Source organism: Meles meles, chromosome 19 (genome assembly GCF_922984935.1).
Source record: "Meles meles chromosome 19, mMelMel3.1 paternal haplotype, whole genome shotgun sequence".
Lineage (NCBI taxonomy): Eukaryota > Metazoa > Chordata > Mammalia > Carnivora > Mustelidae > Meles > Meles meles.
The window spans coordinates 323,424-349,153 of record NC_060084.1 but is presented as its reverse complement, the minus strand read 5'-3'; the positions used below and the strand labels follow the sequence as shown (position 1 = coordinate 349,153).

Here is a 25,730-nt window from a genome sequence, read left to right as displayed (position 1 = left end):
AGAGCGCGGCGCGGATCCCGCGGGCGGGGCGTTGCCGTGGCGACGCGCGCCGCTCGGCCGCGGGACCGTCTGTGAGTCACGCGGCCCGCGCGCCCGCGGAGGTGCGAGGGGCCGGGCGGGGCGGAGCCGGCGGGGGCGGGGGTCACCTATGGGACTTTCCAGAAGCAAACCCAAGTCCCGGAAAGGTAAAGGAGCGCGCGCCCGCCGTCTCCTCGGCCCCGGGGCCGCGGTCGGGGCGGGGCGGGGCGCCGCGGGGGTCTTCTCGGCCGGGAGCGCCCCGGGCTCCGAGAGGCCAAGGGCCGCGGCGGGGCGGGGACCCGCGGCTCGAGCTGCAGGAGGAGGACGGGGCTCACGGGCGGTCCGTGCGTTTCAGGCGAGGAGGAAGGGGCGCGCGGCTCTTCCGTCGCGAAGACCAGGGAAAGGTCGACGGAGGCCGAGAAGCCTCTGACCGAGGCCGCAGGGAGCCCCCCGGGGAGGAGAGGGGCCGCCAGGGGACCGCGGCCTCCTCCGTCTGAAGTCGAAGGTAGGACATGCCCAGGCCCGGAGCCCGAGGCCGGCGGCGGGGCGGGACGCTCCGGGAGGTGCGTCCCCAGGACTGCGGGCGGATCGGGGCGAGTCGGGGCCGCACGGCGCCCTCCCGACCCCTCGGCGCTCCGCGGGCCGCAGCAGAACCCCGGAAGGCCGCTTGGGCCTGGCGTTCAGCCGCGCACGGCTCGGGATGCGGAGGCTGCGGTGTGGGTGGGACAAAGGGGTTCCGGGTTGGCAGATTTATTCCCTTCATTGACCCGCTCTGTTAACAGCCCAGGGGTGCTAGACCCTTGCATGTGGGGGCCAGCAGCGGCCGGAACGAGAGGCCTTTCCTCTGTTTTGTCCCTGTGTTGCGCACGTGGAATTGTTAAACTAGTTTAAACGAGGAGGTGTGGTGGGGTTTGCCCCTTGGAAAAGTCTTCTCGGAGTGGAGGCTGTCGGGGCAGTGGGAGGGGACCCGTCCTAGGCCCAGTGCTGCGACTGAGTCGGATCCAAAAGGATCCAGGACGCAGAACCAGCAGAGCTTGCTGTTGGGTGAGATGTGGCAGGTCCCGGCCGCGAGTTTCACCGACCATGAGAATGGACGGTCATTGATCCGTTGATGTTGGGAGGACGCTGGCCTGGCGGGGAGAGGAGCTGGGCATGCACAGGCTCAGACTGAGGCACCTGTGGGGACATCAAGGGCAGGAAACCATTTGCAATGAGGGTGTTGGGCCGGGGAGCAAGGCTTGCCTTCAGATCCTGATGCACTCACCTTTGCCTAAGAGTGGAAGACTGCAGCCAGGGCCAGAGTCCTGGGGAGACGGTTTGGAGAATGCCAGTGTGTCAGGAGCCTTGTGGCCGGACGCCACAGAACGACCAACACGGTGCGGCTTTCCCTGGGCGCTTTAATGTCCCCCAAGGAAAGGGTCGGAGGACGGCCCTCAGGGAGCTTGCTCAGAGGCGGGCAGTGACATCAAGGACTGTTTGAGCATACTTTTGTCACCCTCCGTACCTGCGGTCCCCAGAGAGCTGGATGGCTCTAGGTGTCACATGTAGACGAGACGGCTGTCCGGTCGGTGGGAGGCTATTCTTCTTGGGAGTAGAACCTTCCCCTGCTGGATGTCACCTGCCCAGCATTGCTAGGATGGGCTCCAGTGTGAAAGTTCTGAGGCTGGACCTCTGTCAGCAAGGGCAGGTGTGGGCAGGGGCGGGGGAGAGACACCAACAGTGTCTGTCACACCCTCAGTTCAGAGGGTGCAGAGAAGCTGGGCACAGAGGGGACAGGTCAGAGAGCAAGAGTGAGGACGGACTTTGGAGAAGGAGATGAAGAGTGGGCTTTCTCCGTGTGAGGAGACATCTCAGCCGGGACACGGAGCAAGCTCCTGCACCTGCTGCACCGCGAGGAAGTTCCCAAATCATAATATTCCACGGAAAGAAGCCAGACGGAAAGACCACACGTATTATTGTGCCATTTACATGAGATGTCCAGAAAAGGCAGGTTTGTATAAGGGGAAGCCTGGACTAAGGGTGGGAACAGAGATTAGCCACAAAAGGGCAGAAGAGGTCTTCTGAAGGTAATGGATATGTTCTTAAAACGGATCGATGGGTGTCCAACTCTGAGAGTTTGCTAAAAATCATTGAGTGGTATGCTTTAAACAGGTGGAGCATAAATTATAATGCAACGAAGCTCTTAAAAAAGAAAGAAGGTAATGAATAAAACAATTTCTTAAAAAAAAGAAAGAAAGGGGGCGCCTGGGTGGCTCAGTGGGTTAAAGCCTCTGCCTTCAGCTCAGGTCATGGTCTCAGGGTCCTGGGATCGAGCCCCGCATTGGGCTCTCTGCTCCGCGGGGAGCCTGCTTCCTCCTCTCTTTCTGCCTGCGTCTCTGCCTAGTTGTGATTTCTGTCAAATGAATAAATAAAATCTTAAAAAAAAAAAAGAAAGAAAGAAAGAAGGTAAAACAGTCAACGGTATTATGTGCTGCAAAGAGACTGAGTAAACCCAGAAAAGACTCCATGAACGAGGCGAGTCGCTGGTCTTGGTGGCCTTGCAGAGGGCCAAGCCAACAGTCAGCGGGGAAGAGACGCTGGTCTGCCAGGTAGAGCATCTAAACAAGGCAAGAGCGCCTTCTCTCACGGTTGTGTTTTTAAGCTGAAGAATTTCCCTGTTAGGTTTGGAAAAGGCAGGATTTGGGGAAGTCAGAGTTTCCTTCAATTAACCAAGTACCACAGAAGCCTTAGAGAAATGCAAAGCTGTGTCCAGTCAAATCTTCTGTGCATTACTACCTAGTTAGTAAGAGTAAGTCTTACTACTGCGGGACAGAAATCAGAAAGTTCTTGCTGGGCTCAGGGAGGGGGTGACTGGCTGACAGGAGGGCTCTGCCAGGTGAGGAAGTCATGCATCCTGTTCGGGTGATCACAAAGATGCACACGGTTGTGAAGCTCACCCAGGTGTGCCTGTTAAGAACTGTGCATTTTCTTGTGTGAATTGTGCCTCAAAAAGCATGGAATATACACGAGTCCTTGTCTCTTAGAGCTGCACCCCAAATACTGACGTACAAATCGATGTGACTGATGAGACGGTATCTGAGATTTGCTGCAACGTGAATGAGCATAGTGTGGCCAAGGATATTTTCCAAAGGCAGCCACAGCTCGTCCTCTCCCTCCTTTCTGCTGTGCGACCCTGATGCTCCTCCCTCCTGGGGGAGTCTATATTCTCTCTCCTTAAAACCCTGCAAGCTTGACGTTTTCTTGTAACCAGGAGAACGTGGTAACAGTGGTTTTTGAGGCTGGGCCATGAGCGGCGACGCAGTCCTGCCTTGCTCACGAACCCAGGCTGGCGCTTGGAGCCCTGAGTTGCCACGTCATGCTCTCAAGCAGCTCAGCCAGCGGGGGAGGTCACTGCCATCAGCAGTCCTGGTCACGAAGTGCCCTCCAGCCCAAGTGCCAGACTTGGGAGTGAACAAACCTGTAGGTGATTCTAGCCCCTGGCCTTTGAGTCTTCCCAGCTGAGCCGCACTCCCGCACACAGCGGCGCCCTCGGTGACCGCCCACTGAGCGGCCATCCTGCACGTCTGGCACAGGGAGCCTCCGGAGGACTGCAGCCCCGACACCATTCAGCTGCAGCCGTCTGGGGGCCACACGTGATAGCTGCCTAGTCAAACCTGTCCCGAGTTCCCGACCCTTAAAATTGTGAGAAAATAAAACCATTGTTTTAAGCTAAGAAAGTTTGGGGTAAGTTGTTACACAGAAGTAGTAACCAGCAGAGGATAAGCGCGGGGGCAGAGATGAGGTTTGGTTGTGGTTTTAACCGTGGGAGCCGTGTCATGGGGTGTAGCGTCTTGTCTTGCTGCTTCTCTATATACTTGACATACTGCATTACAAAGCCCGTGTACAGACATTAGAGATTAACACACCACAAATAATCTGCACTCAGCCAGTTCCAAAATACTAGAAATCCTATTAAGAAAAAAAAAAAAAAAAGAGGGGCGCCTGGCTGGCTCAAGTCATTAAGCATCTGCCTTTGGCTCAGATCATGATCCCAGGGTCCTGGGATCAAGCCCTGCATCGGGGTCCCTGCTCAGCAGGAAGCCTGCTTCTCCGTCTCCCACTCCCCCTGCTTGTGTTCCCTCTCTGTCTCTCTCTGTCAAATAAATAAATAAAATCTTAAAAAAAAAAAAAAGACCCTAATTTTTCTACAAATAAATGACGTCATGGTGCATGGGTGGCTCAGTCGGTTGAGCGTCTGACTCTTGATTTCAGTTCAGGTCATGATCTCAGGGTTCAGAGATCGAGCCCTGTGTTGGGCTCAGTGTTGGGTGTGGAGTCTGCTTAAGTTTCTCTCTCTCCTGGGGCGCCTGGGTGGCTCAGTGGGTTAAGCCTCTGCCTTCGGCTCAGGTCATGATCTCAGGGTCCTGGGATTGAGCCCCGCATCGGGCTCTCTGCTAAGCAGGGAACCTGCTTCCCCCTCGCTCTGCCTGCCTCTCTGCCTACTTGTGATCTCTGTCTGTCAAATAAATAATAAATAAAATCTTTAAGATTTTAAAATCTTAAATTTTAAAGATTTTAAAATCTTTAAGATTTTATTTATTATTTATTTGACAGACAGAGATCACAAGTAGAGAGGCAGGCAGAGAGAGAGAGAGGAAAGCAGGCTCTCCACAGAGCAGAGAGCCCGATGCGGGGCTCGATCCCAGGACTCTGGGATCCTGACCTGAGCCGAAGGCAGAGGCTTTAACCCACTGAGCCACCCAGGTGCCCCAAATAAATAAAATCTTTAAAAAAAATTCTCTCCCTCTGTCCCTTCCTGTCCTCTAAAAAATTAAAAAAGAAAAAATGGCATAAAAAAAAGGAGGGTGTCCTCCTCAGCTTGGGCTGCTATAACAAAATACCATACACTGGGTAGCTTCAACAACAGACATTTATTTGTTACAACTCTAGGGGCTGAGGAGCCCCATAACCTGGGTACCATGATTTGGTTTTCTAAGATGATCCCTTCTTGCCCTGCAAATAGCCATCTAATTGTGTCTTCACATGGCTGAAGAGGGGGGATTCCGGTCTCTTCCTCCTACTGTAAGGGCACCGATCCCATCATAGGGGCTCTACCCTCATGAACTCAACTCAGCCTCATCACCTCTCAAAGGCCCCACCTCCAGATACCATCCCACCGGGGACAAGGCCTTTACCACGTGACTTTCGGGGGCATACAAACATTCAGTCCGTAATGGAGAGAGCTGTACAAGGAGATTTGAGTGACCTAGGTACCAAATCCAGTGTGGGCCTGGGCGAAGTCATTCCTGAGATAACCGAATTGGCTGTGAGATAATAATAAGGAATCAACGGTAGTTTTCTTAGATGTACAAAGGGTATTGTGGTGATGCTAAAACAATCCTTATTTGATAGATTGATATTGCATTATTTATGGATAAATTTTGTCTGAGATTTGCTTGCAAATACACAGGAAAAACTGAGGTAGACAAAACAAGGTGACAAGATGTCAGTCGAAGCCGAGGGATGCATCGCGCGTGCTCACGCTATTCTGTTTTCACGTTGTCTGAGTATTTCCGTGCTTTAAGAGTACTGCTTATTTGCAATAATTTTTTTAAAAAGAAGAGAAACTTAAGGGACATTTGTTTATCAGCTACTAAAAACATACTGAGTGAAAAAAGCCAAGTTCCAAAGGTCTCATGCTTGGGGTTCACGAAGGCAGGGAGCGGGGAGGCTGCAGGGGGAGGAGGGTGTTGCTATCAAGGTATAGGCAGAGGGTCTTTGCGGTGATGAAACAGTTCTGTATCTTGAGCTTAGGTTTACGTGGCATAAAATGGCACAGAACACACATTGTGCCGTGGTCAGTGTCTCGTCTCCTTGCACTGCAGTTACAGATCTTACCATTGGGATCACTGGCCAAACTGGGTGAGGGTGTATGGGGACTTCTCTGTACTTTCGCAACTTCCTGTGAATTCATAGCTCCAAAATTAAGTTTAAAAATGTATCAGAATTGGGGCACCTGGCTGCTTCAGTTCGTAGAGTGTGACTCTTGGTCTCAGGGTTGTGAGTTTGAGCCCCATGTTGAAGGTAGAGGTTACTTAAAAATAAATCTTTTTAAAAACCTATCAAAATTTATAATAAAGTAATGTAGTTCCAGTATAATATTAGATCAATGCAGGGTGTGTGGGTGGCTCAGTCGGTTAAGCATCTGCCTTCAGCTCAGGTCATGATCCCAGGGTCCTGGGACTGAACCCCATTTTGGGCTCCCTGCTCAGCATGGAGCCTGCTTCCTCCCTCTGCTCCTCCCCCGCCCCCCGCTCATGGTTTGTCACTCTCAAATACATACATAAAATGCTTTTTAAAAAGTGACTGCAGGGGCACCTGGGTGGCTCAGTGGGTTAGGCCACTGCCTGCAGCTCAGGTCACGATCCCAGGGTCCTGGGATGGAGCCCCGCATTGGGCTCTCTGCTCAGCAGGGAGCCTGCTTCCTCCTCTCCATCCACTTGTGATCTCTCTATGTCATATAAATAAATAAAAATGTTTATTTTTTAAAAAAAAGTGACTGCAGGGGCGCCTGGGTGACTCCGTGGGTTAAAGCCTCTGCCTTCGGCTCAGGTCATGATCCCGGGGTCCTGGGATTGAGCGCCATGTCAGGCTCCCTGCTCAGGTATTATTTCAATTTAAAAACAAATTTTTAAGTTGTCTTGTTGTGAAAAGAGCTGTGAGCAACCCCCAGCCAAGAGCCAGCAACACAGTAGGGACTTCAGTCCCTCACGCATAAAGAAATGACTTCTACCTAGCAACCTGAATGAGTGGGTAAGGCCCCAGGTCCAGACAAGGGTGCTGCCTGGCTGACGGCAGGATCGTAGCTGGACTCTGGACCAACAGAAACTGGAATGATGAACGGATGTGCTGTTCCAAGGCAGCCACTAAGTTTGTGGTGATTTGTTAAGCAGTAACTGAAAATTAGTACAGGTAATACACCTCAAGAACCCTGAAAAATTAGTTGTTCCCAAATGAAGTCTTAAAACTCTAAGATTAAAGAAGTCTTGTTTTGAACTAGAGAACCTCAAAAACGTAAAGATGTTCTCAATCTGTGGAATCAGTGACCACACTCAAACACCACAGGTCTTTTTGGGAACTGGAGGAAATTATTCTGAAGTTTACCCAGGAGAATAAAAGTGTAAAAACAGGGGCGCCTGGGTGGCTCAGTGGGTTAAGCCGCTGCCTTCGGCTCAGGTCATGATCTCAGGGTCCTGGGATCGAGTCCCGCATCGGGCTCTCTGCTCAGCAGCGAGCCTGCTTCCCTCTCTCTCTCTCTCTCTGCCTGCCTCTCTGTCTACTTGTGATCTCTCTCTGTCAAATAAAAAAAAAAAAAAAAAAAGTGTAAAAACATCAGGAAACCGGGAAATGGAGGTGTGAGAAGGGCTGACGTGGAAACGCCACTGTGGCGAGAGCAGAGGTGGACGTGCCGCGTCTCACGTCCGCGTGTGGGGTTGCACTCGTGGGGAAGGCGCCGCGTGGAAGACCTGGCAGACAGACAGAACCTTCCTTCGCTCTGTGATGCTGGGACAACTGACTCGACAACCGAGGAAACAACTTCGTATTTTTGCCTCAGTCTTTACTTGAATTCTACATGAATCCAAAAATTAAACAGAGAGAGTAAGCCTGTTAACAGTTTTTATAGGTTTGGTGCAGGGAACACCTTTTTTCCCTGGAAAGGAAAAGAACCCTTCCATATGCAACCTTTGCTTGTGTACTATTTTTAAAATCAAGTATTTGTGGCTTTTTAGTCTTACTATATAAAAGCATGTGTAAATTAAAGTAAAAAATGAAACCCCCAATTTAAATGCAAAATATGGAAAGCAGGGTTGGACTTACTGATAAAAATAAAGGACACTCTCAGGGCCTAGTACCTGCCGTGGGTCATTTGGGGAGTTAAAACAAAGCTGGGGGTCTGGCCATGAAGACGGACAGAGCTCCCGCCCCGCTGGCATCTCCCTCCACCAGCCGCCTTGAGCACATGACCTTTATGTGCTCAGTTCCTTCATCTGTAGAACAGAGCTCGTAAGAGGCCCTACTTCAGGAAGCGTTGTGGCTTGGTATTCCCAGTCCCTCTTCTAGGCTCAGAGTGATGTCTGACCGAGAACTGGACCTCAGGCGGCCGAGTTCACGAGGCATTTCAAGTGGGGCACAAAGCACGATGAAAAGCATCAGGATCAGCGTGGTAGCATTTTCGGAACAGTGTGTGGCAGTGTGATTACTCGAACTCTACCTGCACACACCTGTGCACAGAGAGCACTCTCTGTCGGGCTGTAACAGAGGCCTGAGCCTCCAACCTGGAGCCCTGTCGAGGGGTGGCTGGGAGATGCAGCAGGGAAGGCATGAAAGCACTTCTGCTTAGGTGTTTTGTAACTTTTGACAACCTTGGCATTTCACAAGTCCTATGCAATCCTTGTAAGCTTAAGTGTAAGCAAATGTTGCGGCTGATTCCGGAAATGTTCATTCTTGGGGCACCTGGGTGGCTAAGTCAGCTGAGCGTCTGCTCTTGGTTTCAGCTCAGGTTGTGATCTTAGGGTCATGGGATTGACCCCACGAAGTGGGGCTCTGTGCCCTGCAGGGACTCTGCTTGAGAATTCCCGCCCTCTCCCTCTGCTCACACTTGCTCTCTAAAATAAGTATTTTTTTTTTTTAAAAAAGGAGGAATGTTAATTCTTCTGCATTGTGATTGATAAGGTTCTGTACAGAGAGGCGGTTTTTTGGGTTTGGTTTTGTTTTTAACCAGATTTAGAATCCTTTGGAAACTGTATCCGAACCTTCACCTCTGGAGCAGACCCTGCTTCTTCTTCTTCTCTCCGTGCCCTTCCTTCTTGGTCTGTCCCCGAAGCTGGCTGGCAGCTCCGTCTCTCCACAGTGGATGGTGGAAGTGTGTCTCCCTTTAGTCCCCGAAAGAGGGTGTCTAGTATTCACTACCCTCGTGCCTGAGGTGTCAGCTGGTTAGAGCTCTGGAACACTTGTTCACCGTTTGGGCTGCTTTCGACCGCACCCTCCTTTTCCTGAACCACACGCCGAATTCTTTTGCTTTGGCCCTAGCGTAGGCATTGTCCGCCTTGTAGAAGAGCTTTTCCACAGACACATTAAACACCTGGATGTTTTCTTCCTTCTAGAGAATCCTGATGGAAAGGTAAAGGCGAGCAAGAAGAAAGTTGTCGTTCCACAGATCATCATCACCAGAGCCTCAAAAGAGACTCTGACCAGCTACAGTTCCGTCGGAAGCGACGAGCAGAGAACCATTAAGGAGCAGGTTGAATGGAGCCCCTGCTACCGACACAGAAACCCCAGTACAGCAGACGCCTATCATTGCCAGGAATAAACAAGCGCTCGGAGTCGCTGGCATTGCTCACTGTGCTCTGAGTCTCAGCCATGGTGGCAGGAGGGCCCTCCTGCCCTGTGGGAAGCTGCCGGTTGCCCCTTCCGTAAGTGAGATTCCTCTCAGTGACGACCGCGGTCTTACCTTCCCCAGAGCTGCCGGCAGCTTGGCAGAGGGCAAGAGGGGCTCTGGCTCAGAGACTGAACTTCGTGGTAGTAAGGGAAGGAGACTTGTCACGCGGACGCAGGGCGACGAACCGGCGGCAGGCGGCATCTCTCTCGGTGGGCAATGAAATCCCGTCCGGTCCACTTCCGAAGGGCGTGGTGCGAGGACTCGGCGGTTACAGCGAATGAGGTGTCCCCTGTACCTGGAAAAAAGGCTGGACTCTGAGGACTCACTTTCAAGTCCCCGAACAGGAAAGTGCCGTCACCGGGGGGGTGGGGGGGGGCCCAAGGGCGCCTACCCTGACTGTCACGTGACCCAGAGTGTTCCACGGCCCAGACGGAGCACGTGGAATTGGGGCAGGGGTCGGACATGGCCCGCAGAACCTCGGCGGTGGCCGTGCGAGAGCCGCCGTGGGCGGAGGGGAGCCGAGCTGACCACTTCCTGCGGTTGTGGCTACCACCCGCCCGGGAGGGGCCTTTCGGGGACCCCCGCTGGCCTTCCGGCCTGGCTCCGCTCGGGGTGGCTGGAGGGGTCCGGTCGGCGGCGTCTCGTCTGGTGGCGGCAGGGGTGGCTCCGCCGGTCCTCGCATGGCCAGCTGCACGCTCGGTCCTCGTCCGCACTCGAGCGCCGCTTCCCGCCGGAGGAACCAGCCCCACCTCGGCGGCGCCCGGCGGCCCGCTCTCGGCACCGGTCGGACGGACGCAACACCGTCCCCTCCTGACTGAGCGGGAAGACGAGGCCGGCGCCGCCCGCGCCCCCGCACCGCCCCCAGCGTCCCAGCAGCCCGCGCGGACGCCGGCCTCGTCGTGAGCGGGAGCGGCCGCGGCTCCGGGAAGGGCCGGGACGAAGCGGCTACGACAACTTCAGTCAAAACCAGGGACTCTCGGGACGAGCTTCCCAGGGACGGCGCACGCCCAGCGGCTCCCCCCGCCCCCGGCTCGACTGCGCCCCGGCGGCCGCTCCACCCGCAGCCGCCCCTCCGCCGCTTTCGGGCGCGCTCGGCTCCCCGCCCCTCGTCCACCGGCCTCCTCCCGCGGCGGCCGTCCCCCAGCACCCAGCCGCCTCACGCGCCCGCGCCGGAAACCGAAACGAGGCGGGGACCTCGGGAGCGCGAGCCGACCGCAAGGACGAGGTCCTCCGGGGTCTTCGGAGGGTTCCCTGGGGACCGTCGCCCGGGGAAACGCCCCGGAAGTCCGTCACGCGCCTGCGCCGAGAATCCCGTCCGCGCCTGCGCACCAGCGCGGCGGGGGTGTGGGGCGCTCGGCATGGGGGACGCGGAGTCCGAGTCGGAGCAGATCCGTCTGAAGTGTATCCGGACGGAGGGCTTCTTCACGGTGCCTCCGGAGCACAGGGTGCGTCGGGGGGCCGCGCGGGAGCGCTGCCGGCGGCAGGGCGGGACTGCACCGCCCTGGGGCCCCTGAGTGTCGCGCTCCGGCGTTGAGGTTTCCGACGCGGGCGGGAACGACAGACCCAGGGCTCCGGGCGGCCGGCGCAGAAGCCGGTGGAGGGCGGAGGGCTCCCGGGCTGAGGGGTCTGGGCCTGGGGGGCTCCTGGGCTCTGGGGCCGAGGGCCGGGGCTCGGGCAGACCCCGGGGCTGTCCGGTGTCCAGCTGCCTGTGAAGAGCGGGCTCTGGGCTCCGGGCGGTCGGGTCGGGTCGGGGTCGGCTTGGCCGGCTGCTCTCCTGCGGCGCCGTGAACGGCCCGGGCCGCGCCCCGCCTGCGAGCCGGCAGCTTCCCTTCGCTTCTTGCTCCGCGCGAGGCCTCCGCGCCCGCCTGCCGTGTGGTCGGGTCCGCGGCCGTCACGGGGCGGGGAGAGAGAAGCCTGGGGGTCTCGAGTCGTCGCTGGAGCTCTGGGGGCCGGGCCGGGCCGTCCCCGCGCTCTGAGAGCCGGTCGGGGTCGCGGACGCTCGCTGGCGGTCCTCGGCCGCGGCGCACCCCCGACACGCAGCAGGTGCCTTCCCAGACCGCGGGCTGACGGGAGACCCCGGGGGAGGCCGCACCCCGAGGAGCACCCCGTGGCGCTCGGGGCTGCGGAAGTAGGACTCAGGAAGCGTGTGCTCGGCTCGGGGCCGCTGGCAGGACGTTCTGCGGGTCCGTGGGACTAGGGTTCTGGCGTGCGGACCCGGAATGGGGGGGCGGCGCCGCAGAGGCGAGAAACAGCGGGACTCGGCGCCCGGAGTCGCCCCGGGAGAGAATGTGAGGAAGAGCTGGGGGGAGCCCGAAGCCGCCGCGGGGAAGCGCTGGGCGCGGCGGTTCCGACCTGTTCCCCGAGTGGGAGGCCGGAGTGAGGTGGAGGCCGGCGACGGAGAAGGCGAGAGGCAGCAAGGCCAGAGGGGCTGCGAGAGCTGGGCTTGGCCGCCTGTGCTCCCAGCCGAGGGGACGCGCCCGTCCAGCCCATCAGCAAGCGTCCCGCGCAGGCGGGCATGGTAGCCCCCAGGCCTTCTGCTCGGAGTGCGGCCCCAGGTGCTGCGGCTCCAGCGCGGGCTTTAGGGGAGCCTGGGTGGCTCCATCAGTCAAGCGTCCAACCTTTTTAAGATTTTAATTGGGGCGGGGGTGGAACATGAACGGGCCGGGGCAGGGGCAGAGGAGGAAGCAGGCTCCCCGCTGAACAGGAAGCCCGATGTGGGGCTCGATCCCAGAACCCCGGGATCAGGACCTGAGCTGAAGGCAGACGCTTCACCGACGGAGGCCCCAGGCGCCCTGAGTATGTCGGGCTCTGTGCGGGGCCTGGCGCTGGCTCAGAATTCTCTGCATTTGTCTCTCCTCTAGCATTCGGGGAGAGGGAGCTGTTGTCCACAAGGTAGGACCAGGCACTCGTTATCTGTCTACCTGCACCCGCTTCAGAGATGGAAAGGAGCGGGCGGCCAACTTCCTTTGATCAGGAGTCCCTTCCTTGAAGCCCTTGTTGATCTTGGGGTTGTGAATTAAAGCCCTACGTTGAGTGCAGACCCTACCTAGAAAAGAAAGAAAAAGAAATGTTGCTTTCTGACTCGTCCAGTCTGGTTACCACGAGCCACGTGGCTCCAAGGAGCACAGCACACAGCACACATGGCAGCTGAGGACATGAAGTTTTACTGTTAATGGGGGCCGTATGTGGCCAGTGGTTGTCGTTTGTGGACAGCATTCATCTGGGCCATGGGATTGGAGGGGAAAAGGCTGGCTGGGTGGTGCCTACCAAGGGTCTGCGGCCCCAGCAGCGTCTTCCCTCTTTTCTCATCTGAACACCCAAGGGTGTGGCTGTCTTCGTTCGGTGAGCAAAACATGAGCGAGCTCCTCCGGACAGATTAAGCGTGCAGTATCCCTCTCTAGTTGTTCCTTCAGCTGCCAAGCCCTGCCCTGCCGGCCCCTCTGTCTTTCAGCTGGGACGGTGTCGGAGCGTGAAGGAGTTTGAGAAGCTGAACCGCATCGGGGAAGGCACCTATGGCATTGTGTGTGAGTGGCCGAGAAGGGTGTCCTCGGGCGCAGGGGACTGTCCCAGCAGGAGGTCTGTTAGGACTAGAAGCCAGTAAGCCCTCATTGCAGGGCAGAAGTTGTGCGGGGGAGCTCTGATCGTGGTGCAACAGTCACCACTGTCAGCCGCCGCTTCTCCATTCTCGGTGTGGTTGCGAGTGGAGGGAACTGTCAGAGCAGAACCTCGAGCTTCCAAAAGCCACGGGGCGCAGCATGCAGCGGCTGGGAGGTTGGTGTGCAGCCTCTGATAAGGGTTTGGAAGCTTCGCACCTGAGTGCCTTGCACAAAATAAGTGTTTTATTTTATTTGTGCAAAGTGCCTCCTTTGCACAAAATAAGTGTTTTTTCCCAGACAAAGTATCTTATTTGCTGCTTGAATGTAGCAGACAGAAAGCAAAGTGGTGACCTGCATCCTGACTCTAAGGAGGGAAACTTAGAGGGAGCGCTGTACCCCGCTGTAGCAGCTCAGTGGAGAGGGCTCCCAGAGAGCATGGTGTTCTGGGGCTTGCACTGTTGGGACCGAGTGTCCCTGGGCATCCAGTTATCAAGAAGAAGAGAAAGGGGACCCCCCACACTTCCCATTGAGGCCCCTGTGTGGTGCGGGATCAAGTAAGATTTCATCATGGACGAGTTTTCACTCCAGATCGGGCCCGGGACACCCAGACGGACGAGATTGTTGCCCTGAAGAAGGTGCGGATGGACAAGGAGAAGGATGGTGAGCCCACGTGGGAGGGGCAGAAAGGTGCCAGTTCTCTGAGGCTTCCTCTGGCCTGAGCACCTCATTTTGAGAGCCACGGCATTAGGGTTAAAGGGGTCCTGTTTCTGGGAGGCTGTAGGCTGGTCTTGCCTCTCCTGTCCTTCCCCAGCCCCTTGCCCTCACCCCCGCTCCAGGCCTTAGCCCCCTGCCGTCCGTCTTCTCCCTCCGGGTGGTGACTACCCTACCTTCTGTCTCCGCCCAGCCGTCACCCCTGCACCCAGCCCTCCCTGCCTCAGACCAGGCTGGCAGCCCCTGTGCCCCACGCACCCCTCCTTTCTGCCCCCCGCACCTTCCTGGCTGCCCGTGCTGGCAGGGCCTTGCTGTGCTCAGTGTGGACCTGTGTCCTGTCGAGTGGTCAGTACAGACGTTTGCTGTCTTGCGTGACTGAATGAACAAAGAGTTAAAGGTTCATGTTCGGGTGGCCTTGACTCTCTCTGAGGTTGTGGGCGGAGCCCCGCTGGGGTGGGGGTGCAGGTCACTGAGGAGGCTGTCTGGCTGCAGGGGTCCCCATCAGCAGCCTTCGAGAGATCACACTGCTCCTTCGCCTTCGCCATCCGAATATCGTGGAGCTGAAGGAAGTGGTTGTGGGGAACCACCTGGAAAGGTACGCAGTTTGCTGGTGCTCTGCATGGGGCCCTGCTGAGCCTGCCCTGCCTGTCTCCTCCCTGTGCTCCCCCCAGATAAGATTCATCCCTCCTGCAACCCCTTTGGCCTGCCTGGGAGGACGTGAGAGGTGCTCTGTGTCTTCCCCTTTTCTTGCAGCATCTTTCTGGTGATGGGTTATTGTGAGCAAGACCTGGCCAGCCTTCTGGAGAACATGCCGACACCCTTCTCTGAGGCCCAGGTGTGAGGCTGGAGGGCCTGGAGTGGAGGCATCCTCCCAGCTACCTTGTGGCACGCTTGACTGATGCTTCCTGCTTTTTGAGTAGGTAAAGTGCATTGTGCTGCAGGTGCTCCGAGGCCTCCAGTACCTGCATCAGAACTTCATCATCCACAGGTAGGAGGGGCCCCAGGGGAAGGAGGAATGGCATGAGTCTGAGGAGGGTGGGGCCTGAAGGGACATTTGTCTGGAGGGCAGGTTCGTGACCCATGGGAAGGGTGATTGCCAGTCCTGGCCCCTGGAGAGGAAATGACCTGGCCTCAGCGCGGTTCTGTAAATGTTCCTTGGGGCGAGATCCAGGCCCAAACAGCACCTGCTTTTCCGCCCAGGGGAGCTGATGATGGGTGCATGGTCAAAGCCAGGAGAAGTCCTGCAGTGGACAGATCCCTCCCGAAGTCTCGTCATACAGACCAGGAAACTGGGGGACTTTCCAGGCTCAGGGCAGGGCTGTGCAAGCGGCAGCTTCTCGTGTCGTACGGCAGCTGGTACAGCCCTGGGTGGGGAACGGGCACAGGGCTGGGTGTTAGGCCCGAGACAGGTGCTGATGCTGCCCACCATCCCCTGTTCACCAAGTTCCAGCAGGGCACATACAGGAAAATATTCTGAGTCTGCCTGTGATGGTGACCACCCAGTTGCCCGTGGGGCTCGTGTCCTGGGGATCACTGATGTTCCCTTTCTGTCCCAGGGACCTGAAGGTGTCCAACTTGCTCATGACCGATAAGGGCTGTGTGAAGACAGGTGGGTGCTGGTGCCGGCGCTGTGGCCGGTGTCTGTGGGGGGGCTGCCTGGAGCGGGGAGCAGGTCAGTGCTTGCCAGTCCCCGGAGGGCTAAGAGCTGGTTTGCACACGGCAGCTCCTTAGCACACACACACCACCACACCCCACCCCCGCCGGGTGACCCTGCCTCTCTGCCTTTGTCACAGCGGATTTCGGCCTGGCCCGGGCCTATGGCATCCCAGTGAAGCCAATGACCCCCAAGGTGGTCACGCTCTGGTGAGTCCCTCAGGATGAGCATGTCTGGTGGAGGCAGATTTGGGGGGTGATCATGCCGAAGCAGCACAAGGATCCCGAGGGTTGTGGAGCCTCCGAGGGCCACCCACACTCAGGCTGGGTTGAGGACAACTTCCTGAGACAGCGGGGTTCTCGGGGGGACATGACATCACGGCAGGGAGGAGCAGGGAGGGCCCTGCCTGCTTCTGAGCCCCTCAGGCTTCTGTCTGTGGGGTGGGGCGGTTCGCGCAGCTTACTGTTGTTTTTTTCCCATGTTTTTAAGAAGCAGCAGACCGGGGTTGTAGTTAACGATAGAATGTTGGAGTCCTCTGTCCTCCACCACGCGTCAGCCAGCTCTGTCCCTGCACTGGGCTGACTGACGTAGGCCTGGAGGAGCCGACCAGCGAAGCTGTTGGGACTGGGCGCGACGCCCGCGTTGATGGGCTGAGAGGATGAGGTGGTCTGAGCTGTGGGGTCGGCATCCAGAGCCCGGGCTGCCTCAGGCCATCACGAAGGCCGGTGGAGGCCCAGGCTTTGCTGCAGGGGACGAGGGGCCGTGCTTGTGTTCGCAGGTACCGGGCCCCCGAGCTGCTTTTGGGAACCACCACGCAGACCACCAGCATCGACATGTGGTGAGATGTGAACGCGTCTCCCAGGGCCCGGGGGAAGGGCTGGGGTGGTTCCCAGGGGCTGGCAGGGGCAGGGCTGGGGTCTTCGCCGGCCTCCCAGCGCCCGGGGGAGGGCTGAAGCCTGGGATCCCAAGAGGAAGCATGAGAACGTAGCTTCCACAGAAGAGAGGCCTTGCCCTCATGGTCACCCAGAGGGGCCATTTGGGACAGGGTTGCGTCCCATCGTGACCTCCTCTCAAGCTCCACCTGGTCCTGACCCAGCCCTTGGCCTCAGCAGATGTGCATGAGGCAAGGCCTGCTGTCCTTGCAGGGCAATGGGCTGCATCCTGGCCGAGCTGCTGGCCCACAAGCCCCTTCTCCCCGGCACGTCCGAGATCCACCAGGTGGACCTGATTGTGCAGCTGCTGGGCACGCCCAGCGAGAACATCTGGCCAGTGAGTGCCCGGCCTCTGCTCTCACCCGCCCCTCTGCCCGGGCCAGCCCCATGCTCAGCTCCTGCTCCCTGCAGGGCTTTTCCAGGCTGCCACTGGTGGGTCAGTACAGCCTGAGGAAGCAGCCGTACAACAACCTCAAACACAAGTTCCCGTGGCTCTCGGAGGCTGGCCTGCGCCTGCTCAACTTCCTCTTCATGTACGACCCCAAGAAAAGGTGCTGACCTGGCCTGTGGGTAGGAATGGGGCCCCCTTCACCTCGAGCCCTCGGGAGGGGGTTTTGAGAACTCCGGCCATGCTGCTGCAGAGCTGCCCCCTCCCCGGACACAGACGTGGAGGACCAGGCCCCCAGTGCGGGTGGTCCCTGCCCACCCAGGTCATGGAGTCCATTCTGGGTTTCCCAACTGTTTCTGGGCCCCAGACCCCTGCTGGCTACTCACCTTTTATACCAGAGGCTGCGGAGCTGGGTGGGTATGAGGGAAACCAGCCTCAGTGGCAGCCGCGGTTCTGTTGACGTGGAGGTCTCCTCTCCAGGGCAACGGCCAGAGATGGCTTGGAGAGCTCGTACTTCAAGGAGAAGCCCCTGCGTGAGTCTCCCACACAGCGCCCGACCTCCACTGATCCCCGCAGGGGCTTCTCTTTTGGCCCTTTCTGTCTGGGGTGGGTGTATTGGGGCGCAGCCTCACTCCGCTCCTCGAGCCCCCGAGGGCTGGTGGGGCAGGCCCTGGGCAGGCAGGGGCTGTGTGCTGAGGCCCACGTGGGTGCTCATTGGCCACAGAGACTTCCGAGGGGAGCGGAGGGAAGGGTGACCCTGGGGCTCGTCACAGATGCACAGTGGGGTTCTCAGACCCAAACGCATTTCTCCCCGCAGCCTGTGAGCCGGAGCTCATGCCCACCTTCCCTCACCACCGCAACAAGCGGGCCGTCCCAGCCACATCTGAGGGTCAGGGCAAGCGCTGTAAGCCGTGACAGGTGGGGCCCCTCTGCCCAGCCAGCACGACCTTGGTGCACCCTGGTGAACAGCAATGAATCGGGGAGGCCTCTGCGTTCCAGGCTCTCCCGGCTGCTGGGATCCAGCCCCTCCAGTGGGTGGCCTTCTGCTCCAGCTGCTCCAGCTGGTCATGTGGGTGGATGCGCCCTGAAGGGGCGGACCCTCCTTCTGGACACCTGTTGCCGTGGCCTCGGCTGGTAAAACTCAGGACCCTCCCTTCCCAGGAGGAAACATCTGCTGGGCCCAGTTCAGTGGCTGTGGCTGGCCTGGGATGCAGAGACCCTGCATGGTTGCTCATGTCCCCTCCTGACCACCAGGATCTGTCTGGGGAAGGGAGGGGCTGGGGTGCACTGCCCCACTCCCCAGGCGCGTTCTGAGAGCTGGCGAAGGAGAGATCAGGTGTCAGTCATGTCCCACCTGATAGGCTGTCCCTGTCCCTGCACTGAGACCCAGAGGGGAAGGGGCACAAATTGGTGCCAACAGGAGCTCCGAGAGATAAAAGGTTTTCTTACAGGCATGAGCAGGTTCAGTGTCCTTTAATGAATTTTAATGTTCTGCTTCATGTGACATGACGGTGGTTCTCTGAGTGCTGGGGAGAAAGGGATATGGACAAGCAGGCGGGGGCCGAGTGCCGCGCCTTTCCCCTCTAGTCCTGTGGCTAAATAGTTCCCAGGGGAAGGGGCTCTGCCCGCCTGTCTTGGCCTTGAGAGTCTGCCTTAGCAGGTGACTGTTGGAGAGCCTGGTCACGTCTTTACCCCTGGACACAGGGAGCATTCTCGGGAGAAGCCCGCATGCCTCCCGCCCTGCCTTCCGGAGCCTGTGCCCCAGAAGGCCAGCAGCAGGTGGCCCCTGGGCTGCTGACCTGACTGCACCTGCGAGGGGAGTGGCGCAGCCTCTCCCGGCTCCATAGCTGCCTTCTTCCCCTGCTGCCTGTGCTCTGGGCTTTCGGGGGCCTTCTCACTGCTTCGAGATCAGATCATTTCCCCCACACGTGGACCCGACTTCCTGGTGCAGCCAGTCTCAAGCCAGGCCTCAGCTCGTTCAGCACCGGCTTAGGACACCAGTAGGCAAGGGGCTAGGTCAGCTGTGGGCCTGGCAGAGACCCCCAGACTGGCCACAGTGGTGCTCCATGGCCCCCAAGGACACCCCTGTGAGGAGAATCTTCCCTGGACACAGGGGAAGCCGCGTTCTGAGGGACAGCGGGAGGGATCAGGTCAAGAGCTGCAGGCTGAGTGCTGGGCCCTGCAGGGGGACGGGAAAGGAGGGAAAGAGGAGGAGGGGCCCACGTTGGCTCTAGGCTTGGTGGTGAGACTCCTCCACGCAGCACATTTGGACACAGGCCTGGGTGCAGGGGACAGGGAGCAGGCCGGGCCAAGGCCAGAGCTTCCCTCAGAAGGCAGGACCCCACCTCCCGCCTTGCGGAGCCTGATTCCCCACCTTGCTGTGCCCAGGAGTCCCCAAGGGGCAGGGTGGCCTGGGGCCTGAAGAGTGATGAGGCCCAGAGAAGCACCACAGAAAACAGTCTCTGGAAGGCCCTTGATGCAGGGCCTGGCTGGGCTTAAGGTTGGGCCCCGGGTCCATCGTAGAGCAGGGAGTCCACCTGCGCACGCCGCAGCCACAGGCGCCGCTGGGTGTCACTGAGCAGTGGGCGGAGTGCATGGCTGGGACGGCAGGTGGGCAGGGCAGCACAGTGGGGCGCATGCAGCTGGCGACAGGTGTCACAGCAGAGGCCAGGCAGGGCCCCAGGAGCCAGGCAGCTGTGCACCTGGTAGCCGGGGGACTGGGGGCTGGCCTGCCCGGGGCTCCCTGGGGCTTGGGGGGCAGCCATGTCTCCAGGCTGACTCAGCAGCTCTCGCCGCAGGGAGAGGAAGGAGAAGGCCGTGGGCTCGGGCTCCAGCTCCTCCTCCAAAGCCCCGTAGGGTGGGCTGCTGGCCTGCGGCAGCACCTCAACCGCCCCCAGGGGCTCCCAGGCCCCGCCCCCGGCCCCCCACAGTTTGGCGCTCTGCTCCCAGAGTGCAGGGCCACAGGCCAGCTCGGGAGGCGGGGAGTCAGGGCCTGGGGAGGCCCCCCCGTACAGGCTGGCTTCCTCCGAGCCCTCGTCCTCCTGCAGGTCCCGGTAGAGGTCCAGCGGGGTCCGGTAGACAGGTGGGGAGCCCCGGGGGGGCAGAGGCGGTGGCTCCTCTTCCCGGGCCAGCCGCTGCTGCAGCCAGGCCACGCAGGAGGCCACGTCCGCACTGGCCCGCCGGGCCTGCAGCAGCTGCTCAGCCGGCAGCACGCTGGTGCCCAGCCGCGCCAGCACCTCGCCCAGGATCTCACACTCCAGCCGCAGGGCAAAGCAGCCCAGGGCCACTTGCACCAGCTGGCAGGCGGGGGGCGGGGCGGCCATCATGAGGCGGTGGTTGTCCCGGGGCACATAGCCCATCTTCTGGAAGCTCTGGAGGAGGAGGTCCTCGGAGAGCGCGCCCTTGAGCACGTGTACATAGCCCCCTGAAAAGGTCTGCAGAGGAGGGTCCTGGTCAGCAGCCGCCCGAGACCCGGCCCGCGCTCGGCTCTCCTAGCCTTGGCCTCCCCCCAGAACCAGGCCAGTCCCGGCTGGGCCGACACTCCCTTCCGAAGGGCTGCTCGACGCACGCTCCGACCCGCCCCTGCAGACCCGCTCTCATGGCTGGGCAGGCCCAGCTTTGAAACCCAAACGAGGTGAAGAGCCTCCACGTTCAGAAATCTCAATTCAGTGGCACCTCGGGTCTCGGGTCTCCGTCAGGTGAGCCCCCCTCTCCCTTAGGTCTCTGATCTCATCAGGTCCTAGATGGACCTTGGGCTCAGCGGGGAGTCTGCCTCTGCCTCTCCTCCCCACCCCCACTCCTGCTCTCTCAAATCTTCAAGCACCACTTCCCTTGGGGGCTCCGCCTCCTGTCACCCCTGGGGCTTTGCTGAGATTGGGTCGCGCAGATGCGAATGGGGTGCTTATCTGCTGTTCTGAACTCCACCTTCCCTCTTCCTGTTCTGGAGTTTCCCCACTGGGACAGAGCTTAGCCAGTTTTTTTCCCAGCCGTGAAGCCTTCTATCAGGTAGATGGAACACGGTACTTTCTGGAGGCTCTAGTGTGCGGCTGAGCTGGAGGCCCGCGAGGCCAGATGGGAAAGTGCTCTCCAGGCTGCCTGGAAGGCTTGGAGGAGGACAGTCCCATGTCACTCCCAGTTCTAAAATTCCAGAACTCTGGGATGCTCTCAGCATTCCTCTGCTGACAGCTTCTGGGGATGCCTCCCGTAGACTGAGCACTGCTGTGGGCAGGGACTGTCCTCGGGGGTTTGCCTTCACCCCTCACAGCAGACCTGGGCCTGCGCTGTCCTCGTGTCTGTGTCGCAAGTGAGGACGCGGCTCAGAGAGACTGGGTAACTGGCACAAAGCCACGTAGCCTAGAGGAAGCAGAACCAGATCCCAACCACGTCTGCCCGACACTGAAGCCCAGGAGCACCTCAAGTGCAGGCCTGTCCGCTCTGTTCTGGGCTACCTGTGGATCTGGAGCTTGAGGGTGCCTCCCACCCTGTTATCTGAGTGAACATGGCCTAGAACCTCTGACCAGCAGGTGTCCCCATGAAGCAGTGAGCGCCAGAGCTCACCTCTGGAGAGGGAGAGGGAGAGGAGAAGGGTGGGGTGAGAAAGGGGGGAGAGGGAAAGAGAGGGAGGCTGCTGCTGCCATGGCAACAAGTGGAGATGGACTCGCCCACGTGCCCAATGACATCAGCACCTTCCTACTCTTCCAAATTAGCTTGAGGGCCAAACGTCTGCCCCCTCCTGCAGGCCAGCAGCTTACCCCATGGGGTGATCAGTGCAGACCCTGGGGTGTGCAGGGCCTCCAGCCCCGACCTACTTCAGGGGATACGCCCGTCCGAAGTCCTCGATAAATGGGACCACGGAAGGGTTAGGGTGACCATGGAACATCAAGTCCCTTCTATGCCCCTGTCCTGGGATTTCTGTGCTGCAGGGGGAGCAAGGATCTCCCCCGGATGCAGGCACCTGGGGTGGGTGGGGGGACGACCTTGGTCAAAGCTGCCCCAAAGTGCCCCAGATCCCTTCTGAGCCCCGGAGACCCACCCAGCTCCGAAGACCTCTGAAATCCCTCGTTCCAGGGGCAGCCTCTGCCCCCACGGCACGCCGCAGCCTGAGCAGGGGCGCCTCCTCCGCCCGGCGCCCTACCTTGATGGTGGCGAACTCCTTCCTCCAGGGCAGCAGGTACAGGTGCACGGCTGCCAGCTCCAGCAGCTCGAAGGCGCGGGCCAGGCCGCGCAGCGCGGGGGCCAGGTCGGCGCGGCCCCACAGACCATCGCTGAGCAGCGCCAGCGCGTCGTCCTGCAGCGCCCCGTGCAGGTCGAAGTCCTCCACCAGGATCTGCCACAGCACCGCGCGCAGCGACGGGTCCCCGCACACGCCCGCGCGGCCACGCCGCAGCTCTCGCTCCAGGCACAGGCGGTAGTCCTCGGACAGCGAGCTGCTGCCCATTCTGGCGGGCGGGGGCACGGGGTCAGGACCAGCCCTCTCCCCGCCGGCTGGGCGCCACCCCCCACCATCCACATGTCCCCCTCCGGCCTGGTGACCCTGTGCCCGCCGGCGGCGCGGCCCCCCTTCCCCCCGCACCCACATGTCCCCCTACAGCCCGGCGACCTCGCCCACTCAGCAGCTCCGGACAGAGACCCCCCCGCCCACCGGATCGCGCCGTGGGCCCCGCGAGCGACCGCTCTACCTGTCGATCCCCAGCGCAGCCCAATCCGCCGCCTCTCCTCGGCCCTGGCCCGCGGCCGCGCTCTTCCGCCGGCGGCGGCTCCGCCCATCGGCTTCGGCCGCGACGCTCGGGGCGGGGCTTGCCTCGGGCACCGCCCCTTTGGCTTACCCGGGCGGGGGCGGAGCTGGGGGCGGGGCCTTGTGCCGCCCGGCTGCGCACCTGCCCCCGCGTCCGCTGCCTACCCGGCCCCCCGCGGCTCGCGTCGGATCCTGGGGCTGGCGCCGGGGAACGTGCGTCCCAGCTGCCCCTCCCTCCTGAGCTAGGCCCGGGCCGCGCCCGCCGGGGAAGCGGGTGCTCCTCGCGCGCCCCGGGCCGGGGCCAGAGCTCAGCGTGCGCCCAGGGGGGCTTCGGCGTGGTTATGCAGCCTCAGGCGGGTGCGGCGGCCTCAGCGTCTTTCTGTGGTTTGATGTCTGGTCCCTGAGAGCAGCATCTGGGGGGCCCGGGGGCGGGGTGGAGGCCCCTCCCTGACGAGGCCAGCCTCCTTTCCAGGCCCTGACCCGCGCGCTAAGGCCACTCGTGCGGAGGAGGGACGGGAGAAATGTCGTCCTTGGGGGATCCCAGCTCAATGCAAGGAAGGTCTGTACACCTTCCTCCCTGGCCAGGTCCTGCCCCTTGATTTCTGGGCCCCTCGGCTCTCCAGACCGCTTTGTTGGGATGGGACCTGCCTGGGAGTTTTTTCTCTTTTTTTTTTTAAAGATTTTTTATTTATTTATTTGACAGACAGAGATCACAAGCAGGCAGAGAGGCAGGCAGAGAGAGAGGAGGAAGCAGGCTCCCCGCGGAGCAGAGAGCCTGATGAGAGGCTCGATCCCAGGACCCTGAGATCATGACCTGAGCCGAAGGCAGAGGCTCAACCCACTGAGCCCCCCAGGTGCCCCGAGTTTTTTCTCTTAATAAAGAATTTTCACCTGGCATTTCCCTGCGGGCGTGTCTTCAGATACTTCAAACGGGACTTTTAGAAAAACACTGTAACCGGGGCGCCTGGGTGGCTCAGTGGGTTAAAGCCTCTGCCTTTGGCTCAGGTCATGATCCCGGATCCTGGGATCGAGTCCCGCATGGGGCTCTCTGCTCCGGGGGGAGCCTGCTTCCTCCTCTCTCTCTGCCTGCCTCTCTGCCTACTTGTGATCTCTCTGTCAGATAAATAAAATATTTAAAAAAAAAAGAAAAACACTGTAACCAAGCTGGGATCTCCTGTAGACGTTCTGTTGACCGCCGCTCAGCACAGAGGCAGTTCACTCACCCTGTACTGAACCCGTAGGGCCACACTCACCCCCAGGAGCCAGTTAACTTCCGGGCATCTCTCCTGCTTGTCTGCAGAAGGCTGGAGCTTAACCACCCTCTTCCTCCGCCACTGAACTCATAGGGTCTTAGGGCAGGAGGCCTCTGGAACTGTGTTCATCTGTGGCCACCACCCCCAGCCCTGCGATGACGGTTTCGGCCTCGGTGCAGAGTCTGACAGAGCGGGCAGAACTGGGTCTTCAGCTCCAGGGAGACAGGGTCCTGATGCCGCCGAGTGGGACTCCGGGCGACTCCTCTCAACTGCTGCTTGCTGCTCTAGGGCACGCGTGGCTCTTCTCTGTGGGTCACCTGAACCCAGGCAGGTCTTCACACCTGTTTCCACCCATAGAATGGAGGTGGTATTGTTTGGCTTTCCAGGTTGACTCCTTGAAACGCCGTGTTGTGTGGAGCTGTTTGCTCCTGGAATCCGGCCATCACACTGTGGGCGAGCACTCGGAGAGACCTTGCACTGGGCTGAGAAACGTTCCCCAGATCCGCACCCCTAGAACCTGGGCATGGGCACTTGTTTGGAAACAGATTCTTTGCAGATATAATCAAGTTAGGGTGAAGTCAAGCTGAACTAGGCTGGGCTCTAAATCCCAAACGACTGATGCTGTTATAAGAAGACGGGAGTCCAGAGAGCCTGTGGGGAGAAGGCCTGGTGATGGAGGGGCAGGCTGGGGCTCAGCTGCGGGAGCCGGAAGCTGAACAGGACGAGCGAGGGTTCTGCTCTGGGACTCTGGGGAAGCTTGGTTCCACCAGCATCTTGAATTCAGATTCTGGCCTGCAGAACTCAAATAAATTTCTGGTTTTTTACAGCATTCAGTTTATGGCCGCAGGAGGAAACCAAAGCAGGCCTCACCTGATTGAGAATGGAGCTGTGAGTCCTGACGGAGGTCCTAGCTGCAGAGAAACCTCTGGATGATTCCAGTCCCTGACACTGGGTCACCCAATCTGGAAGCTGCCCTAGCTGATGCTGGGGGTGCAGAGATGGGCTGTCCCCACTGAACCCTGCGCAGACGGAAGGGTCACGAGCAAAGTACAGGACTCCTGTTGTGTTGAAAGTGCCGGGGGGCGGTCTGTTACCCAGCAGTCCGTGTGGGGCCACGAGCCTCTCTCACACTCCACCTCCACCCTCCTGGGGCCGGATGCCCATTGTCTGATTCCCTCAGTGTCCATGCCTCTTGTGACCTGGTTGGAGGGTCATTTGGCATTTGCGTTGGCCCAGGACTGCAGCTCGTTCTCGAATCTGCTGCCCAGTACCCCCCACCCTGTGTGTACGGTTTCCAGCTCCTATGGGCACCGCGCTCAGCTTTGCCCAGGTTTGGATTTTACCTGCGTAGCGCACGTGAAATTCTACCTTGTTACTGTGTTAATTTGCACTTCTTGATTTTTAAAGTTTTGAACACTTTTGATGCTAATTAGCTTTTTAAAACTTTCTTTTGAAGGTGCCTGGCTGGTGTGGTCGCTTAAGCGTCTGACTCTTGATTTCGGCTCAGATCATGATTTCAGGGTTGTGAGATCGAGCCCCACATCAGGCTCCGTGCTCGGTGTGGAACTGGTTTGAGACTCTCCCCCACTCCTTCTGCCTCTCCCCCCGTTTGTGCACGCTCGCTCACTCACTCTCCAAACCCAAAAACCTTCCTCCTCTATAGATGGTCTCTTCACAGGCTTGGCTACTTTTCTGTTCGGGACTGCTACCTGTTTCTTGCTGATTTGCAGGATTTTGGGGGGCGGAGTGGATTACTCATCCATTTTATTCAGGAGCCATGGGCTCAGCCTGTCCAAGGGCAGCGCCTGGAACAGGGTGCCGAGGAGACAGCCCACCTGGGGACCATCCCCAGACGTGTGACCCCCAGCACCAAGCCAACAGGTCCCTGCACTACCAGGCTCAGCTGAAGACACCCCTTCGTCCTCCATCGGCTCTGTGAAGGGCCTTTAAAATCCCGTCCTTGAGATGTTCATGCCAAGGACTGAAGCCTGGATGTTACCTTCCCTTCCCAAGGCTTGGTGGTGGC

At 59.3% G+C, this 25,730-nt stretch overlaps 3 protein-coding genes across 7 annotated transcripts; 2 read left to right on the top strand and 1 right to left on the bottom strand.

Annotated features, from left to right (window-relative positions):
- Positions 1 to 11: 11 nt before the first annotated feature.
- Positions 12 to 9,367, top strand: SPATA33 (spermatogenesis associated 33). The gene is made up of 3 exons (XM_045987563.1): positions 12 to 185; positions 374 to 523; positions 9,162 to 9,367. The coding sequence occupies exons 1-3, from the start codon at positions 149 to 151 to the stop codon at positions 9,365 to 9,367; spliced, it is 393 nt and encodes a 130-aa protein (XP_045843519.1). The 5' UTR covers positions 12 to 148.
- Positions 9,368 to 10,375: 1,008 nt separating this feature from the next.
- CDK10 (cyclin dependent kinase 10) lies at positions 10,376 to 18,174 on the top strand. 5 transcript variants are annotated; one of them, XM_045987560.1, is made up of 15 exons: positions 10,376 to 10,488; positions 10,573 to 10,881; positions 12,888 to 12,960; positions 13,621 to 13,692; positions 14,236 to 14,338; positions 14,497 to 14,578; positions 14,664 to 14,731; positions 15,300 to 15,352; positions 15,537 to 15,606; positions 16,176 to 16,235; positions 16,543 to 16,666; positions 16,741 to 16,880; positions 17,198 to 17,250; positions 17,535 to 17,621; positions 17,717 to 18,174. In XM_045987560.1, exons 2-15 carry the CDS (start codon positions 10,795 to 10,797, stop codon positions 17,803 to 17,805), a joined length of 1,161 nt encoding a protein of 386 aa, XP_045843516.1. In that variant the 5' UTR covers positions 10,376 to 10,488; positions 10,573 to 10,794; the 3' UTR covers positions 17,806 to 18,174. The 5 variants fall into 5 exon arrangements, with proteins under 5 accessions (XP_045843516.1, XP_045843515.1, XP_045843513.1 ...); XM_045987559.1 differs by having other exon boundaries at positions 10,377 to 10,479; positions 10,564 to 10,881; XM_045987557.1 differs by lacking the exon at positions 10,376 to 10,488 and having other exon boundaries at positions 10,566 to 12,778.
- On the bottom strand, positions 18,172 to 22,491 carry SPATA2L (spermatogenesis associated 2 like). The gene is made up of 3 exons (XM_045987554.1): positions 22,396 to 22,491; positions 21,852 to 22,155; positions 18,172 to 20,151 (listed from the first exon to the last, which is right to left on the bottom strand). Exons 2-3 carry the CDS (start codon positions 22,152 to 22,154, stop codon positions 19,213 to 19,215), a joined length of 1,242 nt encoding a protein of 413 aa, XP_045843510.1. The 5' UTR covers position 22,155; positions 22,396 to 22,491; the 3' UTR covers positions 18,172 to 19,212.
- Between the last annotated feature and the right edge of the window lie 3,239 nt (positions 22,492 to 25,730).

Coding starts and splice junctions, on each gene's coding strand:
- SPATA33 (XM_045987563.1), top strand. CDS start 149: ATGGGACTTTCCAGAAGCAAACCCAAGTCCCGGAAAG. Junction 186..373: donor CAAACCCAAGTCCCGGAAAG/GTAAAGGAGCGC, acceptor CGTGCGTTTCAG/GCGAGGAGGAAGGGGCGCGC. Junction 524..9,161: donor TCCTCCGTCTGAAGTCGAAG/GTAGGACATGCC, acceptor TCTTCCTTCTAG/AGAATCCTGATGGAAAGGTA.
- CDK10 (XM_045987557.1), top strand. CDS start 12,620: ATGTGGCCAGTGGTTGTCGTTTGTGGACAGCATTCATCTGGGCCATGG. Junction 13,693..14,235: donor GATGGACAAGGAGAAGGATG/GTGAGCCCACGT, acceptor GTCTGGCTGCAG/GGGTCCCCATCAGCAGCCTT. Junction 14,339..14,496: donor GTGGGGAACCACCTGGAAAG/GTACGCAGTTTG, acceptor CTTTTCTTGCAG/CATCTTTCTGGTGATGGGTT.
- SPATA2L (XM_045987554.1), bottom strand. CDS start 22,154: ATGGGCAGCAGCTCGCTGTCCGAGGACTACCGCCTGTGCCTGGAGCGA. Junction 20,152..21,851: donor AGGAGTTCGCCACCATCAAG/GTAGGGCGCCGG, acceptor CCTCCTCTGCAG/ACCTTTTCAGGGGGCTATGT.